The 26398-nt window shown below is 54.4% G+C and overlaps 1 protein-coding gene and 2 long non-coding RNA genes across 5 annotated transcripts; 2 read left to right on the forward strand and 1 right to left on the reverse strand.

Annotated features, from left to right (window-relative positions):
- Positions 1 to 52: 52 nt before the first annotated feature.
- Positions 53 to 22695, reverse strand: PTPN23 (protein tyrosine phosphatase non-receptor type 23). Of its 2 annotated transcripts, XM_043885314.1 has the most exons (25): positions 22514 to 22694; positions 15541 to 15615; positions 7746 to 7873; positions 7482 to 7558; positions 6951 to 7000; positions 6728 to 6859; positions 6461 to 6541; positions 6243 to 6374; positions 6118 to 6165; positions 5799 to 5855; positions 5657 to 5715; positions 5420 to 5499; positions 5193 to 5307; positions 5044 to 5109; positions 4652 to 4797; positions 4187 to 4498; positions 3954 to 4108; positions 3711 to 3862; positions 3446 to 3625; positions 1658 to 3359; positions 1398 to 1582; positions 1211 to 1315; positions 1002 to 1140; positions 813 to 926; positions 53 to 743 (listed from the first exon to the last, which is right to left on the reverse strand). In XM_043885314.1, the coding sequence occupies exons 1-25, from the start codon at positions 22595 to 22597 to the stop codon at positions 264 to 266; spliced, it is 4854 nt and encodes a 1617-aa protein (XP_043741249.1). In that variant the 5' UTR covers positions 22598 to 22694; the 3' UTR covers positions 53 to 263. The 2 variants fall into 2 exon arrangements, with proteins under 2 accessions (XP_043741249.1, XP_043741248.1); XM_043885313.1 differs by having other exon boundaries at positions 6461 to 6859; positions 22514 to 22695.
- LOC122682522 lies at positions 4382 to 6472 on the forward strand. 2 transcript variants are annotated; one of them, XR_006337409.1, is made up of 4 exons: positions 4382 to 4522; positions 4613 to 4817; positions 5941 to 6001; positions 6166 to 6465. It is a non-coding gene; the product is annotated as an uncharacterized LOC122682522 (long non-coding RNA). The 2 variants fall into 2 exon arrangements; XR_006337408.1 differs by having other exon boundaries at positions 5941 to 6472.
- On the forward strand, positions 22202 to 26398 carry LOC122682521. The gene is made up of 2 exons (XR_006337407.1): positions 22202 to 22338; positions 24668 to 26398. It is a non-coding gene; the product is annotated as an uncharacterized LOC122682521 (long non-coding RNA).

Here is a 26398-nt window from a genome sequence, read left to right on the forward strand (position 1 = left end):
GAGTGTGGAAACCAGGGTGGCCTCCCAGGAGCAGCAATGGGCAGACACCGGCCACAGAACAGGTTTGTTTATTCCATAGCAAAGAGCTGAAAAACAGGTCCCACAGAGAAGTGGCGCCTGACCCAAGACCTGCTACCCACAGAAGTGCAGGCCGGGCCAGGCAGGGCTGAAGGCAGCCGGAATGAGAGAGACGGGCCCAGGAGACGATGTAGTGAGACGACCAGGCGGGCGCGCCCGGTCAGGGCCCGTCGAGTGTCCACCTGTCAGGTCTTGTTGAGCGTCCAGAGCGGGTCCAGGAGGCTGAGGGGGTCGTCGGGGGGCCGTGCGGCCCGCAGCCCCTGCCCGTCATGGGCCTGCAGGAAGTCCTGCTTGCTCATGCGCTGCTTCCCCCGCAGGGAGCCGTCCAGGGAGAAGGCCTCGGGTGTGAGGGAGGCCAGCAGCTCCAAGGAGGAGGAGGGTGGCCCCACGCTGGGGGCCTCAGGGACCGGCTGCTCCTCCTCAGGCTGGGGGGCCTCGGGCAGAGGAGAAGAAAGCGGGGGTGAGGAGGAGGAGGGGAGTTGGGTGGACTCTGGGAGGCTAGGGGGCGGCGGGCCGGGGGTCTCCACAGGGTCTGGCAGACTGGCCACCGGGGAGTCCATGCCCCCAGGAGGCCGGATGCTGAGCTTGGCGATTGTGGCCTGGATGGAGCTGATGGGCACATCCCCGCCAAGGACCAGGTCCTGGGAGTCCTGAGGAAGGTGATTCTGGGGAGACACGAGCGTGTGAAGAGGGTGCGTGCAGTGCCCAGAGCCCCTGGGAGGGGCCCCCCTCACCTTCTGGGCGATAGCGGTGCCGGCCGTGGGCTTGCTGGGAGGGGGCACGCCATGGCGCTGTAGCACCTGCTCCACGTGTCTCACCACGGCCTCGTGGCAGAACTTGAGGTGTAGCTGCGGGGGCACACGGGCTGGTGAGCTGGGGGCTGTCCCCGGGCGGAGGGCGCATGCCTGCCCGCTGAGCCTCACCTTCTCCTGGAGCATGTGCTTCCTCTGCTGCCGCATGCGCCGCACCAGCTGGGGCAGCTGGGGGATCCCGCGTCCAGCCTCCACCTCCTGCACGGCCGCGTAGAGCAGCGCGAAGGCCCCTGTGCGGCCCACTCCCGAGCTGAGGCCGGAAGACGGGGTCAGGCCGGCCCCCGGGCCCCTGAGGAGCCCCAGGAGCTGCCCACACCTACCTGCAGTGGACGACAACGGGCGTGTGCAGCGGGCGCTGATGCAGGTAGTGGGCGTGCACCTCCTGGATGAAGCGCAGCAGGTGGCCGGGGCTGTCAGGCAGGCCTCTGCAGGGGGGATGGGGGTCTCTGAGCCAGAGCCACTCAGAGCCCGCAGCGCCCCTCCCGCCACCCCGGGCAGCAGACGCACAGCTCGGGCCACGCCGGGAAGTGCAGGTGCACGAGAGAGCGCTTGAGGCTCTGGTCGCGGAACTGCAGGCTGAGCACCCGCTCCACGTGCGTCTCGGCGGCGCGGACGCTGCTCAGGGCCAGGCTCAGGGCCCCGTGCACCATGGGCTGGCCCCGCTCGGTGGGGAAGTAGCGCGCCACCTTTTGCTGAGGCACAAACAGGTAGTTAGGGCTGGCGATCCAGGGCCCCTGCCCGGCGCCCGCCCAGCCCCTCCCTCTCACCTTCTCCATCTCAGCCTCCGACACCAGCATGACAATGACCGACACCTTCTGCTCATGCACCATGAGCCAGAAGTCGGCCGCTGTGCCAGGCAGGGGGGCCTGGGTGGCCACCAAGGGGGGGCAGTAGGGTGAGAGCCCCTCCACGCGGCTGGCGTTGATGTAGTCGTCCTTGCCAGAGCGCAGCACCACGCGGTTGCTGTCGTAGGGCATGACATCCTGGTGCCGGTTCTTGAGCGAGTAGCAGCGGGCGATGGCGATGGAGCGGCCCCGGGCGTCGAGCTCCTGTGCATCTTGCAGCTCCCGCCACACCGTGTCCAGGGCCCCCGCGGCTCCCAGCTGGCCCCGGAAGGCCTCCAGCTCCTGCTGCAACTGCTGCAGCCTCTCAGGACGCTCATAGGGATCCCTCTCGATCAGCCGCAGGGCCTGTGGCCGCCGGCCCTCAGCCGCGTCCACCTTCGTGGGCTGCAGCAGGGGCTGCCCACCCCCAGGAGGCTGAGGGCCTCCATGCTGGCTCTCGGGGCTGGAGGACAGCAGGTCAGCAGCGGCGGTGCCTCGGCGCAGACAGGGGGGCGGCTCTGCTGCAGGGGGCCGTGGAGGCACGGGGCCCGGTCCCGGGGAAGGGGCGGGTGAAGGCACCAGGTGGGGAGTGGGGGCCGACTGGATGGCAGGCGGGGGGGCTCGAATGGAGAGAGGGGCCGCCTGTGGGCCCAGGGGTCTGGGGGCAGGGGCAGGACCATAGGCCAGGGTGGGATGGGGAGGCTGAGGGGGCCCGGCGCTGGGGAAAGGCAGAGCCCCGGAGTGTGGGGGCGGAGGGTCCTGGGAGGGGCCAGGGTACAGCTGGGTGTGCAGGGCAGGTGATGGCTGCCCCAGGACCCCAGGCTGAGGGGCGAAGGGGTAGGGGGCCTGGGTAGGCACCAAGCCTGGAGCCTGGGGCGGGAAGATGTGCGGGTGCTGGAGTGGAAGGGGCTGAGGGGGAGGCTGGGGTGCCATCCTCGGGGCTGGAAAGCCCGCAGGCACCCCGGGAGGGAAGTGGTGCTGGGCCGGGGGCGCTGTGAGGGGCTGCTTGGGCCCCATCGGGTAGGTGTAGGGCAGGGGCAGCGGCTGTGGCGGGGGGCCTGGGAAGCAGGCCTGGGGAGGGGCGGGGGTGGGGTTTGGCCGTGGGGCTGTGTGGCTGGAGATGGGGGCCTGGACACTATCCACGGTGGTGGTGGCTGGCCGAATCCCCATGGCCAACTCGTGGCCTGAGAAGTGGGGAGGGGGCGCTGAGGGGAGGCCAGCGAGCGGAGGGGGTAGCCCCACCCCCCCATAGGGGCTGCTCACCATGCCGTGCTGGGGTGAAGACCGGGGCACGAGGCCCAGCTCCGGGGCGTAGGCGGGGGCTGTGTAGAGAGCAGGTCCAGGGGCCACCGCCACCCCTGGGTGTCCCGGGGGCTGGGGGGCCCTGGGCTGCAGCATCTGGGTGGGGCCTGCATAGGTACCAGGCGGTAAGGCGCTGGAGAGGTAGTGGGGTCCTGGGCCTGCCGAGCTGGGGAAGGGGCCGGGATGGAAGTGGAGGGGGGCGGCGGCCCCCAGGAAGGGCTCGGGGGGCAGACTGCGCAGCTCCTCAGGCAGGTCTCCGGCCTCCATCGCCTCACCCTCCTCCCTGCGGGGCAGCAGCGGCTTTGGCGCTGTGGGCCGTGGAGGCGGCTTCTTCTTGAGCTCTCTGTGGGGTGAGCGACGGAGACGGGGCGTCAGCCCCCTCAGCCTGGCCTGGCTCTGCAGCTGCGCCCAGGGTGTCCCCAAACTCACCTGTCCAGGAGCTGCTGGCGTGTCGCCTCGCGAGCCTGGCAGGTGGACTGCGTGCGCTCCAGCAGAGCAGCCACCTTGCTCTCCAAGTCTGCGTAGAAGTCCTTCCCCTCCTGGGACTTCTTCATCAGGTCCTCGTAGGCCTCATAGGAGGCCACCAGGCTCTGCAGCGTGGAGTTCCACCTGGTGGGCAGAGGGCAGGGGGGAGGTGAGCCGCTGCAGGCCGGCTCCGGGAGGCGGGCCCTGGGGCCCAGGGCCGGACACTGACTTCTGGTCCAGGTCGCTGAGCACGCGCCGCACGGCCGCGTACTGCACGTTGGCCTCAGTCAGGGCCCGGAGGACGTTGTCCTGGGCGGCCAGGTTCTGCTCCAGGTACACCCGCAGCTGGTCGTACTTCTTCAGCTGCTCCTCAAACAGCTTCTGTGGGGGGAGTGGGGGAGGACAGATGCTCAGGGCCTTGCTGCCTGAGGCGGGGTGCCAAGAGCCAGCCCGCCGCCCGCGCCCGACCCACCTTCATCTCCGAGTGGTCGGCAGTCACCAGCGCTGCCGTGATGTCGTCCTTCTGGATGAGCTCGCGTAGCTGCTGCTCCAGGGACACACGCTGGTCCCGCATCTCCTGCACCTTGGCCAGGATGCGCTTCAGGTTCTGCAGCACTGCCTTGTCCTCTGCGAGCAGCGACAGGCAGTGAGGCCAGAGCCACCCCACCCCACCCCAGACCTCCCCGTGGGGAGAGGAGGGCTCACCTGGGCTGAGGGCCGGCGAGGGCAGGGCAGCCCGCACCTGGTCCAGGGGGCCGCTGAGCAGCCGCAGGTTGCCGACGTGCAGGTTCATGGCGCGGTGCAGCTCGCTGTTGGTGAAGGAGGCCTTCTCATGGACCTCCATGTACTTGGCCCACTCTCGCCTCACCTCTGCCAGCTCGGCCTTAGACACGGCCGTGCTGGCCCCCGCCGGGCCCGCCGCCTCCTGCAGCTTCTGTTCCAGCACCTCGTCCTCCTCCAGGAGGTCCCTGATGTCCTTCAGGGAGGCCTCCACGTCCGTGAACACCCCCGACAGCACTGCAGGCGGACACAGAGGAGGGGGTCAGCTCCTGGGGCACGGGGGGCGCTGGTTCACAGCCAGGGGGTGGGTGCTATGCCAGGAGAGGTGAAACCTCCATCCCTGCCCAACAGGGGACAGCAGCAGGTGGCCTCCACCTGCTCCATACTCACCCTGCATGGACTGGACGAGGTTCCTAACGGTGTCGGGACGGACGCTGAGAGCCGCGCACTTCTCCATGAGCTGGGGTGGGATGTGGTTGTAGGCGTCGAGGTTGTCCACTGTCTCAGGATCCAGCTGCAGTGAATCCATGAACTGGCTGTGGGGCAACAGGACCAGGTGGGTGTGGACTCAAACCCTCACACATAAAAGGAGCCCCCCCACCCCCCAATTAAGCAACGTCCAAGGTCCTAGCCGAGCGCACAACCGTGTCCCAGCCACCAGCACAAAACCTGCCCTGGGCGCTGCTGGAAATGCACATGAGGCCCAGGGCAGGGAGGGTGAGCCAGGAGCCTACCGTTCACTGGCCATTCACCACCCCCTCCCCCCACAGCTCTGCACTCACTCCAGGACCTCGTTCTTGTCCTCAATCTTCGCCATCATCTCCCGGAGCAGCTTGGCCTTCTCCTCACTGCAGGAAGACAGCAATTTGTTGGCAGCCCTTGTGTCTCGAGACATCCCAGCCTGGGCTAACAGGGTTGTCTGTCCACTCACCTGTATAGCGATGAGGCTTCGTGTGCTGCCATTGGTACAAGTTTGGCGAAGATATCAGGGCCCGTAACAGCAGGGTCTGTGGGGTTCACCGGCAAGGGCTTCACCAAGGGGGCACCTGGGAGGGAGAGGCAGAGAGTCATGGAGACCAGGCCCACCCAGCCTTGACTGCCTCTGTTCTGCCGCACCTTCGTCCCCTACCCCATCCCAGGCTCCCCTCAGCTTCAGACCTTTCACAGGCTGAAGGGTGTCCAGTGCCGGAACGGCCTCATGGTAGATGAAATCATTATCCTTCTTGGCAGAATTGTACCTGGCGTAGGGGGCGGGGGGCGAGTCTTGAGTGGTCAGCAGGGACCCAGGACCTTGCCCCCACCCCCATGTGGACCCCTGCTCTCTGGCCCTGGTGGCTTCCTCCCAATGATGCAGGCAGAGAAAAAACCAGAGCCCCTCGAGCCCCAGAGACTCACTTTCCCCCAATGACGTCCATAGCGAAGCGCAGGGCATCCTGCACGGTGTCAGGCTGGCCCTGTGGGGGAGGAGCGGAGCTCAGTACAACCACGGCCCACCCCAGGACCCCCTTGGCCCGGCCAGGCTCTCCCCCATCATTACCTTGGCCAGCTTGATGGCTTCATTGAGCTTGTCCAGGGCACTCTGGAAGTATGCAACCTGCAGGGGCCAGCAGAGCCTAGTCCAGCTTTCTGCGTGGACCCTGCTCCTCCTGCCTCCCCGACCCAGCCTGTCTGACCCGTAGGTGGCCCAGAGGAGACAGGAGGCCGAGCGGCCGCCACATTCCAGCCAGCCAACAGCTAAAGGTTAGTGTCCGCTTGCAGCTCTGCCCACAGCCCACACCTCCAGGGGACCACCCCCCCACCAGCGGTCTAATGGGGCTGGAACAGTCTGAGTGCCCTCCTGGCCCCGGCTCGCTCACCTGCTCCCCAAACTTCTGCTGCTCCTCCGCCTGCTTCCCCATGTGCAGCTGGACGGAAGAAACAGTCCTGCTTACTTAGGGGTGACACCTTAGCGCCGCGCCCCCCGCGCCCACAGCGCACTCACATGAGCCACAGCCGCAAAGTAGTAGATCTTCATCTGGACCAGCTTCTTCCAGTCCTTCTGGATCCGACCCAGCAGCGAGGCGGTGTCAGGGTTCTCCAGGGCGCGGCAGGCCTCTTTGTAGTAATCCACCACCTGGGGGCCAGGACGGGCTCCGGTCGGGGGCTGGGGGAAGCCAGGGCTGGCCCCAGTCTCCAGGAGGCCCTCGCCCCCCAGCCTACCTGTGCACTGATGCGCGCCACCAGGAAGCTCTTCCTGTTGTCCAGCATGGACTTCTCCAGGAGGCACTCCTGCGCCTGGCCCTGGGGCGGGGGGTGCAGAGGCCCTCCTTCCTCACCCGGACAGGCCGCACACACCCCGCCCCGCCCAGCCTCCCCTCCGAGCAGCTCCTGCCCCACCTGGGGCTCAGCGGGTCGCAGCCCAGGCCCCAGCCTGTCCCTCCCTGAGCTGTGCGCCACCCTCCGGCCCCAGCGAGGGCGGCTCCTCACCAGCATGAGGTTGACATTTAGAGTGAGGATCTGCCGGCTCATGTCCACGCTGTAGGCCTGGGGGAAGTGCTCCCTCAGGTAGGAGAAGGCGCCGGCCGCGCACTGGAAGTGGGTGCAGGAGACCTTCATGCCCTGGGGGAGAGCGGGTGTCAGGCAGAGCCAATCCAGGGGTGGGGTTCACTCTGGAACTGAGAACACTCAGCACCCCGCCCCGCTTCCTCACCTCCTCAGACACCCGCTTGTCCATGGCCCCCAGCATGGAGTGCAGTGCCCCTGGGAAGGCAGAGAACATGGGTCAGGGCTCAGCTGGGGCTGCTGCCCACACGGGTGCCCAGGGTGAGACGGGGGGGTGGTGGGGGAGCCAGTGATCTGGGGCTCCAGCTCTGCACCAAGCAGGGACGAGTCCCTCACAGGCCTCGGCTCCCCAGGCTGAGGCCGTACCAGCAGGGTTGATGGCAAGGCCAGCCTAGGCCTCCTCCCGCCAGAAGCAAAGCTGAGCCACAAGGGGGGTGGCGGGGGAGATGGGGAATCCAGACAAAGAGGAGAGGCCGCCTCTGTGCCCAGAGCACACAGCAGCACTCCAAGAGCAGGCAGCCTCGCAGCGCCTCCCCCACCAGGGGGCTCCCCGCGGCCCAGGAGGCGGGCAGAGCTGAGGGAAGGCGGGGCGGGGGGGCGGTCAGGATCCAGGTGTCTTCTGCTGAGATGGGCAGGGCTGGGAGCAAGGGGGCCCCAGGGAAGGGGCGAGGCAGCTCACCAAGGTTGTAGAGAATGCAGGCCTGCTCGTACTTGATGTCCTCGTGGGCCACCGACTTCCCGGAGAAGATCTCAGTCCTGGGGACAGGCCACCACAGTTGTGAGGGGGCAGCTGGTGAAGCGAGCCCCCTCCCAGTGCAGGGTGGGAGGGAAGGGGGCTAGGGAAAACCACCCCAAGCAGCTCCCCATCCTCTATAGCAAGGAGATGGGGAGGGGAAAGAGGGGCACCCTCCAGGCTCCCCCAGCTCTGCCCGCCCGCCCTCACCAGGTGACAGAAACGGCGGCCTCCTGACCCGAGCCCATGGGGACCCGACTCTGCAGGTAGTGGAGCTGGCCCAGGTACTTGCGGAGGACACTGCAGCCCTCGAAATCACGTGGGACACGGACGGCATTCTGCAGGAGGGTGAGAGGAGGCCGACCGTCATTTGGAGCAGGAGATAGGCCTGTGTGCCCACAAATGCCCGGACGGACACGTCGGAGCTGGGGGACTGTGCAGCGTAAGAAATCTAAAGGAAGTCACTGAACAACCGTCCCACCAGCCAGGATGCTTCCACCAAATCAGTTCCACTTTTCCAGGAAGTAGTTTAAAACATGCATTAAAATTTTTAATGTATTTAATGTTTGACCTGTATTTCTGTATCTAAAAATATGAGATACAATAGCCATGAAAACTGAAGACAAGGCTCTCTACTGACATGTCAACATGTCCATAACACATTTACCGTTGGAGAGGAAAAAGCATCTAACAGATAAGCAACATAATTTCACTGCTGAAAATAATACAGAAATAGATCCAACTAGTTATACAAAGTAAAAAAAATCTAGATAGTTACATACCAAAGAGGTAAGTGATCCCTGGATAGTCAGGCTTAACTAGTATATCTTACTCTGTACATATATATACAGGGACATCTTTGATTATATTATACTGGTTATGTATTCTACATTAACAATTTTTCATTTTTATAGTCATCAATGAAGCTAGTCCCACTTGAGGGGAAACAGTAAATTCTCTCCTCAAATGTCAGAACAGGAAATATAAAGAATCAGGTCGCTGTACACCTAGAACACCACCACAATCAATCCCCTACACGTATATATGAAATTTTTAAACAAAGAAATAGAGGAAGAAAGGCCTGCAGTATTCCCCTTGGGCCTCGGTGACCTGGGCTGCTGTCACATCCTCACAGCCTGAGCCGGCTTGGGTCCCAGGGCTGAGGGAGCTGGGGAGTCTGGGCAGCCAAGGAGCCTTCCTTGGATCTGTAGTGACTAGGCCCCTCCACGGGACCCCAAACTCCAGATCCAGGCCGGCCCTCCCATAGCTACTGCAAGTCTACAGCACCCCAAAACTGGTGGACATTCTGGGGTTCAAGAGCTGTGAAAAGTCACCCTTTCTTTATGTCCCCTGGCGGGGTTCCCACTTCTAGCCTCCTTCCTTAAAGTTCATCCACAGACGTTTGGCAGCACCCCCAGCAAAGCGCCTCTCTGGGGTTAAGTTGTGACTGGTGGGTGAAGGGTGAGGAGGCAGTGATGAGACACAGGCCCTTGCGTGTTTCTTTGTGCACTTTGCACTCTTAATTACAACCCATGAACCCAACTCTCCTGAGGCTCTGGTTGCTCCAGTGACTAAAGCTGGGTCTGAAGAAATGCTGCCATCTTATGGCCATTTCTGGTAACAACTGGAAAACCTGTGCTTAAGAACGCATAATATTCACAAGGCCTGGGAGGCTCAAAAAGGCACCTATGCTCTAGAAATAGCAGTAGGTAAGAATTCGTTAGCAATGGCTTTCAAAAGCAAATTTCCAAAGTAAATCTTACTCATCTTTAGAAAGTAAAAACGCACATAAAAATACCTTTACCACTCCTAATTCTTAAGAGAAGTGCAAATCAAAATGATGATGAGGTATCATCTTTCAGCACTCAGCACAGAGTCTACAAACAGTAAGTGCTGGAGAGCCATGGAGAAAAGGGAACCATCCTACACTGCCATGGGAATGAAAACTGCTAAGAGCCACCATGGAGAATGCGACAGATGTGGGTTCACAAACAGAAACAAGCGACCAACCATGCGGCAATTCATTCCTAGGAATAATGCAGAGACACCATCCTTCAAAAGACACGTGCACCCCAATATTCACTGGGACACTGTTTACAACAGGAAAGGATGCAAGCGTCCAAAAACTACAGCCACACAGAAGCTGATACAGAAGGTCAGCTACATACACACAATGGACTATTAGCCTTAAAAAAGAATGCAAAAGTGTCACTGGCAGCAACCTGGATGGATCCGGAGATGATAACACTAAGATATGGAAAGAAAAATTTTCTGTAATATCACTTACAGATAAAAAACTGGATGCAAATGAACTTGCCAAACACCTACTATTGACTTACTAAACAAATTTAACCACTCTGTGATAATGTATATGAAAACAGAATGAGAAAAAGAATTGATATATGTATATGCATGTGTGGATCATGTTTATCTCAAGCACATACACAATTGTAAATGAACTCAGAATAAAATTGCATTAAAACAAACAAACCTGAAACAACTGCCTGCTCTATTCCCACGAGGCCTCGGTAAAACCTATACTGGGTCACACATCACCACAACCTGAGCAGGTGAGGGTTCCCAAGTGGGAGAGCACTGGGCGTGAGGCAGCTGGGAAGTATATGCCAGAAAGACAGCAACCCCTGTAGATGGAGAACCTGGTCCACTCTGGACAGCCCAATAACTCCAGATCAGCACGGGGGAACCGACTCCAGAATTTGTAATAATAGCGTGCGAAAAAAATAATCCAGGGGAAGAAAAAACATATATGTATGGCACTCCATCAGTCAGCCAGAGCTCAGGAAAAATAAACACTAAAAATATCCTCTATGCACTGATAAGTTTGAAATGAAATTTAAAATAAAAGAACAAAATGACAAAAAGAGTGTAAAAATACTGGACAAAAAAAAAAATGCAGCACAACTTTACAATGTAATAATATCAGACCCTGCCCACCTGCAAAAAAAAAAAAAAAAAAGAATTTGGGCCACTGGTATCACCATACAGAGACCACACACGACGTTACAAAGTGAACGAAGAAAGAAACAGGGACCCATCACAGGATAACCACAAGATGTGATAGCTCAAAACTGATAACAGGAACTACGTGACAAAATGCAGGCAGATTCTCACACACAGGCGGAGGGATAGGAAACGAGGGGTAAACTCAAAGGATAAGACACAGGTACAACCCTCGAGTAGGGAAAATAGATTATCCGAAAAAAGACGCGTGCTACAGCAAGGGGCAACCTATTCCACACTGCGGAATCACAACGTACAAAGGCAATAGACAGGTGGAAAGTAGAAAACAGCTGCACGTATCCGGCTACCTCATTTAGGTACACTTAACCAATAAAAAATATAATGTTAAAAATATTCTATGCATTGATCAGCTCCAAATGAAATATCAAATAAAAAAAGAACTAAATGACAAAAAGAGTCTACTACAAGGATTTCAGGCCTGGGTGACGAGCTGTGGCTGTCACATGCCTGGGTCTGGGCGGGACTGCATGGCTGGCTGGGGGACCTAGGGAGGACAAGTCAGCCAATGAGCCCCAGTCGCCCCCGGAGGGCCTGAACCCTCTGGATGGGACCACCATCTGCAGATCCAGCCGGGCCCTCAAGCACTTAGACCAAGCAGGCGCTCCCAAAGGATGGTGGCGCCTCTGAGCTGAAAGAGGACCTCCAGGTTACCTCCTTGTGCTGGACACCCCGCCTCCAGCCTCCATCCCGAGACTCGGCCCACCCAGGAATGACAGTGCTTAAAGCCACCAACTCCCGGAGTCCACCCAAACCCATGTCCATCGAGTCGGTGATGCCTCCAGTCGTCCCCTTCTCCTCCTGCCCCCAATCCCTCCCAGCATCAGGGTCTTTTCCAATGAGTCAACTCTTCGCATCAGGTGGCCAAAGTACTGGAGTTTCAGCTTCAGCATCAGTCCTTCCGATGAACACCCAGGACTGATCTCCTTTAGGATGGACTGGTTGGATCTCCTTGCAGTCCAAGGGACTCTCAAGAGTCTTCTCCAACACCACAGTTCAAACGCATCAATTCTTTGGTGCTCAGCTTTCTCTACAGTCCAACTCTCACATCCATACATGACCACTGGAAAAACCATAGCCTTGACTAGATGGACCTTTGTTGGCAAAGTAATGGACATGGGTTTGGGTGGACTCCGGGAGTTGGTGATGGAGAGGGAGGCCTGGTGTGCCTGGCTGTGATTCATGGGGTCGCAAAGAGTCGGACACGACTGAGTGACTGAACTGAACTGAAAGGCACCTTGATTCCACGGGGTGGGATGTGTCTTGAGGGTGAAAGGTGAGGGGAAAGAGGCAAGGGACCACAGCCCTTCGGTGTTTTTCTGGGACATTCCCCTCTATTTGACAGCCCAGGAGCAGGACTTTCCCTAAGGCTTTCTGCCGGAGTAACCAGTTGGGCAGGAAAAGTGCTGCCGTCTTGTGGCCGTTCCCTGTAATAGCAGCTTGAAGACCTGTGCTTGTGTCTGCTGGGATTGTCAATGACAAGTGCCCTCCAGAAATGTCCGGGGGTAGCTAATCGAAACAGAATTCAAAAGGGGCCCACTTTCCAGAGCTCCTGTTCACCAGGTACAAATTGTGCTGGGACTCTTAAATGACACCCTAGGAACACTGCCTCTGCATCGCTAATCAGCAGGAAAACTCACATGAAAACTACAACAGGGTACTACCTCTCCCGCTCAGAATGGACATCAACAAAAAGACTACTGACAGAAAAACCGGGAGAGAGCAGGGAGAAAGCGAAAGACCCCAAAGATGTGGGGAGAAATGGAAACTGGCAGCAGGCACTATGAAGACGCAGAAGGAGGGTCCTTAAGGGCGGAAACGAATAGCTGTTAACTCCGGCAGGCCCACACGTGGCTGGATATCAAGGAGACAACCATCGATGAGAAACACCCTTGGATGGTGTCCTTTCCTGAAGCAATAGTAAGAATAATGGGACATGGGAGAAAGCAAAATTTCCAAGCACAAGGGCCTGGAAAAAAAAAATTAGTACAGCTTTACAGTGCAATAATATCAGCCCCCAACACCCCTTCCCCCCAATGATGAAACTGGGCCGTTGGTAACATCATACGCAGATCAAGACATAATGTTACAAAGCGCACTAAGACAGCCAGAGAGCGGAACCCATCACAGAACAACCGCAAGAGGTGACGTCCGGAAACTGATGCACAGGAACTATGCGACAAAAGGCACGCAGATTTTCTCACATAAAAAACAACCTGATTTTACCAGAGGCAAAGAGGAAACGAGGAATAAATTCAAAGGGTAAGACACAGTTACACATACTCAACTAGGGAAAATAGATCATCGGGAAAAAGTCTCATGCTACAGCAATGGGCAACCTATTCCGCACTCTGGAATCATAACACACAAAGGCAATGAACGAGTAGAAAGTAAAAAACAGGTGCATGTATCTGGCTACCTCATTTAGATACACTTAACCAATAATAAGCGACTGAACTGAACCAATAATAAATATAACGTCAGAAATACTCTATGCATTGATCAGCTCCAAATGAAATATCAAATAAAAAAGAATTAAATGACAAAAAGAGTTATTTACTACAAGGCCTTTGAGCCTAGGTGACAAGGTGTGGCTGGGCAGCCTTGCGATCAAGGCGGGACTGCGTGGCTGGCTGGGGGAGCTGGGTAGGACATGCCAGATGAAGAGCCCCCGGTCTGCCCCGGAGGGCCTGAACCCTCAGGACAGGACCACCATCTGCAGATCCAGCTGGGCCCTCAAGCACTCAAACCAAGCCAGACGCTCCCAAAGGACGGTGGAGCCTCTGGGCTCAAAGAACACCTCCAGGTCGCCTCCTTGTGCAGGACTTCCCGCCTCCGGCCTCCATCCTGAGACTCAGCCCACCCATGACCACCACCACCTAACAGCACCTTGATTCCAGGGGATGGGACGTGTCTGGAGGGTTAAAGGTGAGGGGGAAGAAGCAAGGGACCCCAGCCCTTCAGGGTTTTTTGGGACACTCCCCTCTATTTAACAGCCCAGGAGCAGGTCTTTCTCTAAGGCCCCCGTTGCCAGAGTCACCAGTTGGGCAGGAAAAGTGCTGCCGTCTTGTGGCCATTTCCTGTAACAGCAGCTTGAAAATCAGTGATTCGGAACACACTCAGGATTCATTTTCAAGGCTTGCCGGGTTCTCAATGACACATGCCCTCCAGAAATGTCCTGGGGTGGATAAATCGAAACAGAATTCAGAAAGGGGCCCACTTTCCAGAGCTCCTGTTCACCAGATACAAATTGTATTGGGACTTTTTTAAACAACAGCTTAGGAACACTGCCTCAGCATTGCTAATCAGCAGGAAAATTCACATGAAAACTACAACGGGGACCACCTCGCCCATTCAGAATGGACATCAACAAAAAGACTACTGGCAGTAAAACCGGGAGACAGCAGGGAGAAAATGACGGCCCCAAAGATGTGGGGAGAAATGGAAACTGGCAGCAGGCACTATGAAGACCCGGAAGGAGGGTCCCTAAGGGCGGAAATTGACAGCCATTTACATGATCTGGCAGGCCCACATGTGGGGACAACCACTGATCAAAAACACCCACGGATGGTGTCCTTTCCTGAAGCAATAGAATAACTGAGACAGGGGCAGAAGCAAAATTTTCAAGCACAGGGGCCTGCAGGAAAAAACAAGCAGTCGAGCTTTACAATGTAACAATATCAGCCCCCCCACCCAAAATGAAACGGGTGCCACTGGTAACATGCACAGACTAAGACACAACCTTACAGAGTGAGCTAAGACAGAGAAAGGGGCCCATCACCCGGCAACCACAAGAGGGGGTGTCTGAGAACTGATACACAGGAACTATGTGGCAAAAGGAGCGCCAATTGTCACTCATAGAAAACAAGCTTATTTCACCAGAGGTAGACCTGGAGGACCGAGAGGGCAACGGCACCCCACTCCAGTGCTCTTGCCTGGAGAACCCCAGGGACGGGGGAGCCCGACGGGCTGTCGTCTAGGGGGTCGCACAGAGTCGGACACGACTGAAGTGACTTAGCAGCAGCAGCAGACCTAGAGGAAACGAGGGATATATTCAAAGGGTAAGACACAGCTGCTGCTGCTGCTGCTAAGTCGCTTCAGTCGCGTCCGACTCTGTGCGACCCCGTAGACGGCAGCCCGTCGGGCTCCCCCGTCCCTGGGGTTCTCCAGGCAAGAGCACTGGAGTGGGGTGCCGTTTCCTTCTCCAATGCATGAAAGTGAAAAGTGACAGTGAAGTCTCGCAGTCGTGTCTGACTCTTAGCGACCCCGTGGACCGCAGCCTACCAGGCTCCTCCATCCATGGCATTTTCCAGGCAAGAGTACTGGAGTGGGGTGCCATTGCCTTCTCCAAAGACACAGGTACACACACTCAAGTAAGGAAAATAGGTCACTGGAAAATATCTATGCTACACCATAGTACAACCTACTGTGCACTCTGTAATCATAACTTACAAGGCAAACTGTGGGTCGGGAAAAAGGTACATTTATTGAATTAAGTCAGTCCCATACAGCTAGTCAAAATAAACATCAACCCAGGAGATCAAACTAGTGAACCCTATTGGAAAGCAACCCTGAATATTCACTGGAAATACTGTTGCTGACATTGAATCTAAAATTTGGCCACCTGATGCAAAGAGCCAACTCACTGCAAATACTCTGACCCTGGGAAAGACTGAAGGCAGAAAAAAGAAGGACGCAGACAGCATGAGATGGCTGAATGGTATTATCAACTCAAAGGACATGAGTTTGAGCATCCCTCAGGAGACAGTGAAGGACACAGAAGCCTGGCATGATGCAATCCATGTGGTCCCAAAGACTTGGATGTGACTGAGCAACAACAACAATTTATATATTTTCCGTCATTAGTTTTGCTTTTACAGAGGAAAAATTATTGAATTTAAATGTGAACAGTTTTCTCTCCCAAACCAATTTTGTTCACACCTGTGTAAAAATACTGTCCTCCTACCTGTCTGAGCAACTCCAGTTTCTTCAGTTCCTCATTGTAGGCTTCTGGATTCTCTCCATAATTCTTCAGGACAAACTAGAGAGAGAGACGGAGAGGACGCTGTAAATCAGGGAGAGAGCATCTTTCCTGCTCCCGCTTCTGCCCTCGGAGTCCTCGGCAAGCACCAGCCACGGCTCAGGATGGAGTCCAGACCCACTACCACCATCTCATCTCCTGCCCCGCTGGGAACTCGACCTCCGTAGCAAGGCAGTGCCAAGACACGTCCTGGAGCAGCCTCCTTTTTTGAGCAAAATGGAAAACACGCCTGCACAACCTGGCTGGGATCCCCTGGCTGGCCCCATCATGCTGCCGTCCTCCCTACAAACCCAGCACTGGGCCAGCTCAGAAAGCCGGGGAATTCAGTCAGCTGAAGTGGGATCCTACCAAGCATTCGTAAATGGGCCCCAGTTCAAGCCTCCCTTGTGTCTCGGGCCCTGCTGAGGCCCGGAATCACCATCGTAATCCCGACCCAGCAGCAAATGTAGGAAAGAGAATCACGGGAGGGGGGGAGCGCGAAGCCTCCCCCGCCAGCCCGCCCTTCCGGGGAAAGCGCGCCCCAGAAATAAGCATCCTCCCCGGTGAGGAAAGGCCTGTGAGGTGTGAGGGGGATGACCCAGGGGAGGGAGGAGGGGAGGTCACTCCCACATCAGAGGCGCCACGACGGGGACGACACTCGCCAGCCTGGACCACCAAGATCTACACATCGTGGCAGCTCCCCCACTCCTGCTGGCGGACCTGGCGTCCGGGTCAGCAGTCTGGGGGCCCAGATCCGTCACTCCGCACCCGCGCAGGGCACCGATCCCCATCTCCCAGGGCTCCTTAAGGCCCCAGCCAAGGTCTGTGAGGCGGAGAAGGGAGGCAGCGGCCGGCTCTCCAGCGGCACACTCACACCGCGCCCGTGGCCCACCCGTCTCCCTGGCCCCTTCCCAGGAACTGTGACACGTGGCCGCGGAGTGAGCCCACGGGAACCTGGAAGCCGCGTGACCGCGTTAGCCGCCTGGCAGGGAAGCGAGAGAAGGGACAGGCAGAGGGAAGCGACTCCTGAGCTTCCTTCAGCTCCATCTGGCCACAGTTCCAAATCTCTGACCCCAACCCTCTTCCACTGGTTTTACCTCCTGCCAGTTCGCTATCCCCCATCCACCTCTGGCCCGGACACCCCACCCCTTCAAATCCACCCCTCATCCGGAGGATCTAACATGACTCCAGTGTGACTCCTGACTTTCTATCCTTCTGAAACACATGCACTCCTGGGGAAAAAAAAAAATAAAGCCCAGCTTGCTTTTCTCAGGACAGGGAGATTATGGAGAAAGCTGTAATCTAAAGGGAAAAAAAAAATGTAATCTGAGAAGAATGTGTACAACAGTGCTTCCCCAAACCTCCGGGACCAAATCTAATCTCAGAGCAGAGTTCACGGTCCTCAGTCTGCTCCCAATAGCCTTCAGCTCCCAGGGACACCCAGCCAGCAGCACTCTGAAATGCCCGCTCTCAGGTCTCAATGCTTGTCCACATGTTGCCCCCCACACTGTCTCTGCTAAGACTCAGCTACAATGTCACTACCTTTAGCATCAGCTGCTGCTCTCCCCACATTCGGAAAGTGCCTCCATCAGACTGTGTGCCTCCCAGCAGGGTCATGTCAGTGACCACCCTCACCCCAATGAGTCTATCGGGGTTGCCTTTACAGCACAGGATGGATGAACAGACTGAACAATACCAAAGGAGACACTCAGAAAAATTGAGACGATGTGACAATTTACCCAACAATTATCCAGTCTCTTTGAAAGACAAGTATCATTAAGGGGGCTAGAGGGGAGGAGACTATTGTAGATTAAAAGAGATTAAAAAAAAAAAAAAAAAGGAACAACTAAATACTCTATGAGAACCGTGATTGGATCTGAGTTTAGAAGAAAACAGTTATAAAAGATGTCTGAAGATAACAGGTGAAATTTAAATATAAAAAATAGTAGACAATTTTTGTGGATTTTCTAAGGTGTGATGATAACAGTATAGTTATACAGAAGAAAATCCTCTTAGGATGTGCTGAGATGTGTACAACTTACTTTCAAAGGTTCATGGGATATATGTGTGTGTGTACAGAGAGAAAGAACACAAATATGGTGTAATGTAACTATTACCATTGTTGTTGTTTAGTCGCTAAGTCATGTCTAACTCTTTTTTGCATGACCCCATGGACGGTAGCCCACCAGGCTCCTCTGTCCATGGGATTTTTCAGGCAAGAATACTGAGGTGGGTTGCCACTTCCTTCTCCAGGAGGGTCTTCCTGACCCAGGGATCAAACTCACATCTCCTGCATTGGCAGGCGGATTCTTGACCACTGAGCCACCGGGGAAGCCCAGCTATCAAAATTAACAGAACTTGGGCGAGCACTGCATTATTCTTTTGACTTTTCTGTATGTCTGAAATCTGGAAAACGAATGTTTTAAGAGTTGCTGAGGGAACTCCTGGGTGGTCTAGGGGTTAGGACTTGGCACTCTCACTGCTGTGGCCCAGGTTCAGGCCCTGATCAGGGAGCTGAGGTCTCGCAGGCCAAGCGATGCGGCCCGAAAAAAGAAAAATGAGTTGCTGAGCTAAATGATACCTAAAACAACACTTTCCTCACATTATCATTTCTTAGCCTCTTGTTGGATCCTTTGAGAACATGATAAAAGCCATGAAACAATCTCCCTACAAATATTCATCTATGCATAAACACAAGGATTTGCCAACATGTTCAGGGGGTTCACGTTGAAGCCCATTTATTGGGCTCTTGGTTTATAATCCTCGCTGTGATTTAGCCAATCCTTCACCCCGCCCGTCCCCCAATTCACAGACATAAAATGTGGCCTCGGCTATAGGGTAAAACTTGACTATCTAAATGGGAACATGTTCTTTCTCCAATTAGCTCCCTTTTCACAGGAAGCTTCTGTTTGCTTACCCCGAGGCGACAGAACAAGTGGAGCCCAGAGGCCCTGAGGGACAGAGGCAGAAGGGACCTGAGCGACACCTGAGAGTCCTAGAACCAAGGTTTCAGCTGCCATCGCTGGGAACACCTGTCCCAGCGGTCACGCAGTGGTGAAGGGGCGAGGGATGACGCCTCTGATGGCAGCAGACTGTCCCTGAAGGAGACCATTGACCTGTCTCATTTCTCCTCCAGGATCTGCAGCTAACACTGAGCTCCTACCCACGGGCCAGACACTTGCCAAGCGCCTAGTAAGTCACTCAGCCCTAAGAACAACCCAAAGGTAGACGGCATTGTCGCCAGCATTCTACAGCTGAGGAAACGGAGGCAAGGAAGGTGAGACGCTTGCCAAGGTCACAGCACTGATCACCGACGGAGCATTGACCAAAAGCCCGGCGTCTGGGCTCCAGAGCCCATATTCTTGACCACACATCAGACCAATCCATTTCTATGTTGTAAACACAGTTCTCATAAAACACCAAAAAATGGGAAGTGAAAACAAATCTCCGGCCACGAGGTGAGTCAATGGAGCAGAGAGGTGATTTTTTTAAACTCTGACAAAATCCTCTATGGCTAGATCACTCACTCCCCCTACTACACAGAGGTACGAGGCGGCTGAAGGTTAGAGTCAAGGACAGAGACCATCTCTCAGACAGGCTCTCTACAGCACAGACTTCTGCAGAGCAAGAAGCAAGGTCTGCTCGGGATGTGAGGGTCGCCAAAGAGCCTGAGAAGGCAGGCCCAGCAGCTGGCAGAGCCCGGACATCGGCAACACGGATTAGGAGTAAGATACTAGAAGGCACCGCCAGGACGCCAGCACACCTACACAGATGCCAGCCAGTTGGGGCTGAGAGGACCAGAGGCCCTCCAGAGCCCAGCCAGGCTTTGGAGAAGCTGGGCTTCTTTTTTCCTGAGCGAACAATGAGACCTGTGAACAGTATCGTGTTGCAATCATGTCCAGGGTTCAGAGCCACTGGGAGGAAAAAGCAGGGAAAGAAGAAGTTATAAGTTAAAAATACACAGGCTGGAAAGACTTTTTCCAAAGAGAAATACCAAAACAGAGTTAAGTCCTGGCAATGCCCCTAGGTTGCTATGAGACCTGGGCCTGGTTTTTCACCTGTAATATGGTGTTCACATTGGCTGCTTTTGAACTGTGGTGAAGACTCTTGCGAGTTCCCTGGACTGCAAGGAAATCAAACCAGTCAATCCTAAAGGAAATGAATCCTGAATATTTGTTGGAAGGACTGATGCTCAAGTTCCAATACTTTGGCCACCCGATGTGAAGAGTCAACTCACTGGAAAAGACCCTGATGCTGGGAAAGATTGAGGGCAGGAGGAGAAGGGGCAACAGAGGATGAGATGGTTGGATGGCATCACTGACTCAATGGACATGAGTTTGAGCAAGCTCTGGGAGATAGTGAAGGATGGGGAAGCCTGGCGTGCTGCCGTCCACGGGGTCGCAAAGAGTTGGACATGACTTACCGACTGAACCACAATTACCTGCTATGTCTAACTCACAGAGCTGTCATAGGACTTGAGCTATTTCCTAAACAGAGAAAGAGGGTGCTAAGCTGAAAGTATTGTTTACAATATGCCAAGGCCTGTACTAGGGACTCAAATGCATTAACTCATTTTTTTAAAGTATATCTTGTTTTTCTATTTATTTTAGTTTTGGCTGCACTAGGTCTTTGCTGCTGTGCTCCGGCTTTTTGCAGTCGCTCGGAGCGGAGGCTACTCTGCTGTAATGCGTAGGCTTCTCACTGTGGCGGTGTCTCTTGTTGCAGAGCACAGGCTCTAGGCCCAGGGCTTCAGTAGTTGCGCCACGTGGGCCCTAGAGCGCAGGCTCAGTAGCTGTGGCACACAGGCTTGGTTGTCCCAAAGCATGTGGATCTTCCTGCACCATGGATCAGACCTGTGTCCCCTGCATTGGCAGGCAGATTCTTAACCACTGGACCACCGTTAAAGTCCCTGCGTTAACTCTTGATGCCCATAAGCTTATAAGGTATAGTATTAGTTCTGTTACAGGTGAGAAAAATGAGGCCCAGATTAGTGAAGTGATCATTTGTAACAGCTGAAGTCACTCAGCTATTAAGTCAAAAAGGTGGTACCTAAACCAAAGTCTGCCTGATTCCAGTGTCTATACTATTTCTGTGACATTACTCTGCCCTTTTACCAAGAAACCAATAGCCCAGAATTCTGTAGGCAGATGAAAGTGAAAGTTGCTCAGTCATGTCAGACTCTTTGTGACCCCATGGACTATACAGTCCCTGGAATTCTCCAGCCCAGAATACTGGAGTGGGCAGCTTTTCCCCTCTCCAGGGGATCTTCCCAACCCAGGGATCGAACCCAGATCTCCCGCATTGCAGGCAGATTCTTTACCAGCTGAGCCACCAGGGGTAGATGAGATCACCGGATCCTGCCATTCTTTGCAAATTAGAAAAATGGGAACCAGAGATCAGCAATGGCAGATCTAGAACTCTGGGCCAAACTTCCTAATTCTTGACCCAGGGTCAAGATTTTGTTTCACTTTCTCTGATACTAACATGATCTCATTCATCTGTGTATGCTTTTGTCATCCCATGGACGATGGGGGTTGTTTAGCGTCTGTTCTTAATTTGATATACATCTTGGAATTAAAACAGTAGATGGAAAGAAGACCAAACTTTGGGAAAGAAGTAAAAATTTGGAATTTTAGATCAATTAACCTAATTTCTGGGAAGTCTCCAGTGGTTCACTGGGGCCTGGGGTTTGATCCTTGGTCAGGGAACTAAGATCCCATAAGCTGGGGGACTCAGCCAAAGTTTTTTTTTTTAATCTAATTTTCTGGTTTTACAAATGAGGAAAAAGATGCCCAAAGAGATTAAATGATGGACTCAAAGGAATACAAACTGTTAGTGTCTGAAGGAAGGCAGTGGCAGCGTGAACAGAGAAAGGGAGAGCTTCTTGGAAAACTTCTTCCCCAACCCGTTTTCTTTCTTCTATTTTTTTTTTCTCAACCACCTTACTCAGTGGGGCACCATCCAGATTCTGGCAGCAGCTATACTAAAACCACAAGGATGTCAACCTGCAACAGCCTCCTGGTTATTCCTTTTCACTTCTGCTCTGTCCTTCAGTGGTACCAGACGGTCCTTCCCAAGGCAGATGTCTCAGAGGGTACCTGATGCCCAATCGACACACCTGGCCCTGCTTTGTACCAGCCGCACCTGATCTCCCACAGCGGTCCCTTGCCTTCCTCAACGCCAAAACTGTCTGTTCTCTTCCATCCAACTGAAGAGTCAGCAAAGGACTGCTAGGGTCGCTCTGGAAGCTACAATACTATTTATCCCCTCTGCGCAGTCGCGAACGCAGTAACGCTCCCCTAAACGACAGAGTTGTATCTTTTGGTCCAAAAGAGTTCCAGATAAGGTTTTTCTTCTGAGACCAGACAGAATTGCACCAAGTGTTACAGCCACTCCAATCACAGAGGTCAGGCTGGCCGGGGCCTTAAAACACATCCTGAGCCATCCTCGGCGTCCGTCCCAGTCCGGTCGTAGACGGACAGCACAACGACGGCCAAGCACAGCCTTTCCACCCAGACGGTTAAGGAGGGCCACCCACCGATCCCCGCAGGGCGGTGCTGGCGCGGATGAGGGGTGGAGCAGAACTAGGTCCAGAGCGTCACGCCGAGGAAGTGAGGCGCCTCGGCGGGGATCGCGGATGGCCGGGAGAAGAAATCGGAAAACAGGTTCCGATCAGACAGCGGGTACTACCCAGGGCTGGCGGGGTCGGCGGGTAGTGGGGAGACGCTCTACGAGCGCGCAGAGGTGAGACAGGAGCGATGGGGGTGCGCCAGGCGAAGGAAAGCCACCAGAGGCCCCTCCTGGCCTCACCCGACCCTGCGACAGGGCCTGGGGAGATGATGGACGCGCAGGGGGCGTCACGCGCCGGCGGACTGAGAGACGCGGGAGGGAAGGGGCGGGGAGGAGGAGCTGCCCTCACCTTCTTTACGGCTGGCTGAAAGTGGAAGTCACCGGCCTCTTTCAAGTCCAGCCAGATCATGGGCATGCGGGGCACGGCCTCCATGGCCGCAGGCACCCGCCGGCCCCCCGGCCGCTCCCCAAGCTTTCGCAGCTGCAGGCTCAGCCGCGCCCCGCCCCTCCACGCCGGAAGTCACTTGTCACGCGGGGATGGAAAAAAAATGCCCCTACTGCCTGCTGGGAGAGGCGGTCCCCTCCCGTGCAGCCTTTTGCGCAGGCGCATTTTCCAGTGCGCATGCTCAGTCTCTTGCACGCGGGCACGTGTAGAGGGCAAACCTCCAGCCCGAGGCGAAAGGGTTTCTGGGAGTCGTAGTCTCTCTGCATCTAATTGCTAAGCAGGGAGGTAACTGGTTTCTTCTTCCTGGGCAAAGTAGACCGCAGGGACCTGGCTCGGGCTCCAGGCGCTCCCCACTCAGGGGAAGGACATTAGAGAACGTAGCCATAGACTTGTAGACCCTAAGTAGTGTCGAGGGCCTTGGTAGATGGGGTCAGATGCTGTGGTAGAGATAACGTGGTGGAGGGCCACCCCCAGAAGAAGTAACTTAAAAAACAGCCTTGGAGTAAGGGCTGCCTGGCCTAGGAGACAGGGCTAAGAAGCAAGCAATGCGTTTCACCCCAGGTGTCGAGCTTTGGAACAGAGGAGTGACTTGTTGGAGACTGGCACATTCGGCTGAGCCTGTAAGAAGGGGCACTGCCTAAGAGGTGGCCAAGTCAGTTTTTGATGATGGGGAGAGAATTGGTAAATGAAGCGTAAAGCGGAAGGGGTAAAAGAGAGAGAGACTTAGAGCGATGGGGGTGGGGATGACTATATACAGCCACGTGAATACCTTTCAGTCTGGAAGGGGACCAGGGAGCAGACAACAGTTATCAGCTCTGAAGAGATGACCTGTAGAGCAAGGATTTTTAAATCATGTGTATATTACCTAGCTTTAAAAACACATAAAATGGAGAATCGCTTGTTAAGGCAAAAGTAGAAGCAAGGAAATTAGCGAGGAACCTTTGGTAGTCTTTCAGGAGACAAATGTCGAGCTGGGGCAAAGGAAAATGAAACACGGGCAGGTTTGAGAAATGTTTTAGGGGGAAAATGTGGCAGAACCTGAGATTAATGGATGTAGGAGATTGAGAATATAAAAGATTATTTCCAAGTTTCTAGCTGGTATATACCTGGGTGGCTCCACAACTGTTTTTTGACATGGTAAAACAGGGAGGAAGAGGTTTGGAAGAGAAGGACAAGGGTTCAGGGCTGTCTGTGTTAAGCTGGATATAGATTCCCTTAAGTTGTTCAAGAGAAGATGTGGAGGAGACCATGGCTCAAGAGAGAGGGTTCACCCACAACCAAGGGCCCAGGTCCCCTTTGCAATCTAGGATCTACCTTCATGCCAGCTGGAGTTAGAAGCAAAAGAAAATCCAAGTACTCAAATGTTCACAGCAGCATTATTTATAATATCCAGGAGGTAAAAATAAATCAGATGCCCGTCAACAGATGAATGGGTAAGGGAGATGTGGGACAGCATGCACTGGACTGTCCTTCAGCCTCAGAAAGGAAGGACATTCTGATACATGCTCAACAGAAATGAACCGTGAAGACATGACGCCAGTGACATACGCCAGACACCGAAGAACAAATACTGTATTAGATTCTGTGTTAGTTGCTCAGTCATGTCCAAATCTGCCACCCCATGGACTGTAACCCACCAGGCTCCTCTGTCCATGGGGATTCTCCAGGCAAGAACACTGAAGTGGTTGCCATTCCCATCGCCAGGGGAATCTTCCCAACCCAGGGATTGAACCTTGCTCTCCTCCGTTGCAGGAGGATTCTTTAACATCTGAGCTGATTCCACCTAAATCAGTTAACTTAAGAGTAATCAAATTTGTAAGAATGAAAAGTAGAATGGTGACTTCTCAGGGACTGGAAGGAGAAAGGAAGGGGAGTTAGTATTCAGTGGCCACAGAGTTACAGGGTGGGATGTTGAGAAAATTCTGGAGATGGATGATTGCACAACCATGTGAATGTATTAATACCTAATGCCACTGACCTGTGCACTTAAAAATGGTTAAAATGGAAGTTTTTTTTTTTTAATGTAAGATCTTGCAGGTAATTTTTTTTTTTTTTAAGGAAAAAGAAAATTTTACCAGCATCTGAAAAAGCTTGTTTCTGGAGGACCATCTTGAGGCCACCTGCTCAGAGGTGGAAGAACAGATTACGGTGTCAGCACGGCTGGCTTATCCTGAATCCTTGCTTCTTGGTTTGTAGGTGGATGTCTTCTGCCTGTGTCTTCACGTGGTCTTCCTTCTGTGCGTGTCTCTGTCGTAATGTCCTCTTATAAGGACCCCAGTCATCTTGGATTAGGGTCCACCCTCGTGACCTCAGGTTAACTTAGTTATCTCTTTAAAGATTGCATCTCCAAATACAGTCAACCTCTGAGGTACTGGGGATTAGTACTTCAGCATATGAATTTTGAGGGACACAGTTCAACCCATAACTCATGGCCTCGGTGACATGAAGAGCAGTTAGCATGAGAGGCATCAAAGAGGCACCAAGAGGTGAAGGGGTATGGACTGCCGAGGCACTGGGGTGAGGAGGGGTCGCTGGAAGCCAGACAGCAGAGAAGATGGCTCTGGGGTAAGCGGGGCCCTCCTGCTGCTGCCAAGTCACTTCAGTCATGTCCGACTCTGCGCAACCCCATAGACGGCAGCCCACCAGGCTCCTCCGTCCCTGGGATTCTCCAGGCAAGAACACTGGAGTGGGTTGCTATTGCCTCCTCCATGGCCGTTGCCCTGCTAGCGCACCTATCCTCACAGAGATGGGCAGAATTAGGAGTTTAAGGAAATCAAAGACTCACTTGTACTGCTGAAGGGTAGGTCCTGTCACAAGGGGGCAGCAAAGACCCCATTCAGCCAAGGTAAACGGGCCTGTTCACCCCTTTCTTAAGACAACTGTCAAAAAAAAAAAAAAGACAACTGTCTTGTCAGAATTGGAATGACCTCAAAGACAGACATCCTCCCCCATTTTATTAATGTGGATCCATTTTAATGATGCAGAAACTGAGGCCTGGATTGGGGAGTGGACCACTCAAGCCTGCCAATAAGTGGATGAAGAGTCCAGGTTGGGCCTGGGTCTCCTCCCTTCTAGTTCATTTATTCAGCTAGTGTCTGTTCAATACCCACTGCGCCCTAGGCACTGTTCTGGGCACTGCTGAATAAAACAAGCAAAGATCTCTGCCCTCATGAGAATACAATCTAATGAGGGGAGTTAGATATTAACACAATGAAAAATATACAGTATATGCGATGGCAGTTAAAAACGACACCATAAGACAATGGAAAGATCAGACCAAATTGAGATATCTGTGAGACATAAGCAAGAAAGAGAACCATCTACAATATATAAATCTCAAAAGTTCTCAGCCAATAACTTATGGAAAGATGTCAGACCTCATCAGTAACCACGAAGATGCAGACCCAAACCACAGTGAAAGTTCACTTTGTACTCATGGGACAAATGAGTATAATGAATGAGTATACATCAGTGTTGGTGAGGATATGGAGCAACAGGAACTCTTACCTGCTGCAAATGAGGCTGGAAATTGGTGCCACCACTACAGAAAAATGACATGATTTAGTCGTGTTGACGCTGCCAACAAAGACTGTCACCTGCCATTTCAGTAAATGGAGAATGTTGTAGCCACAAAGCCATCAGCCACCACGGCCCCCTGTGTGCCCTGGGAGAGATTCAGGATGGAGAACAACAAGATACTGGCCCTACAAAATTAGCATGCTTATCAAAGGAATGATTTCAACAAGCCCACCCTTCTGCATCTTCCCATATAGAAAAGCTCTCCAATCA

This window comes from Cervus elaphus, chromosome 24 (genome assembly GCF_910594005.1).
Source record: "Cervus elaphus chromosome 24, mCerEla1.1, whole genome shotgun sequence".
Classification (NCBI taxonomy): Eukaryota; Metazoa; Chordata; class Mammalia; order Artiodactyla; family Cervidae; genus Cervus; species Cervus elaphus.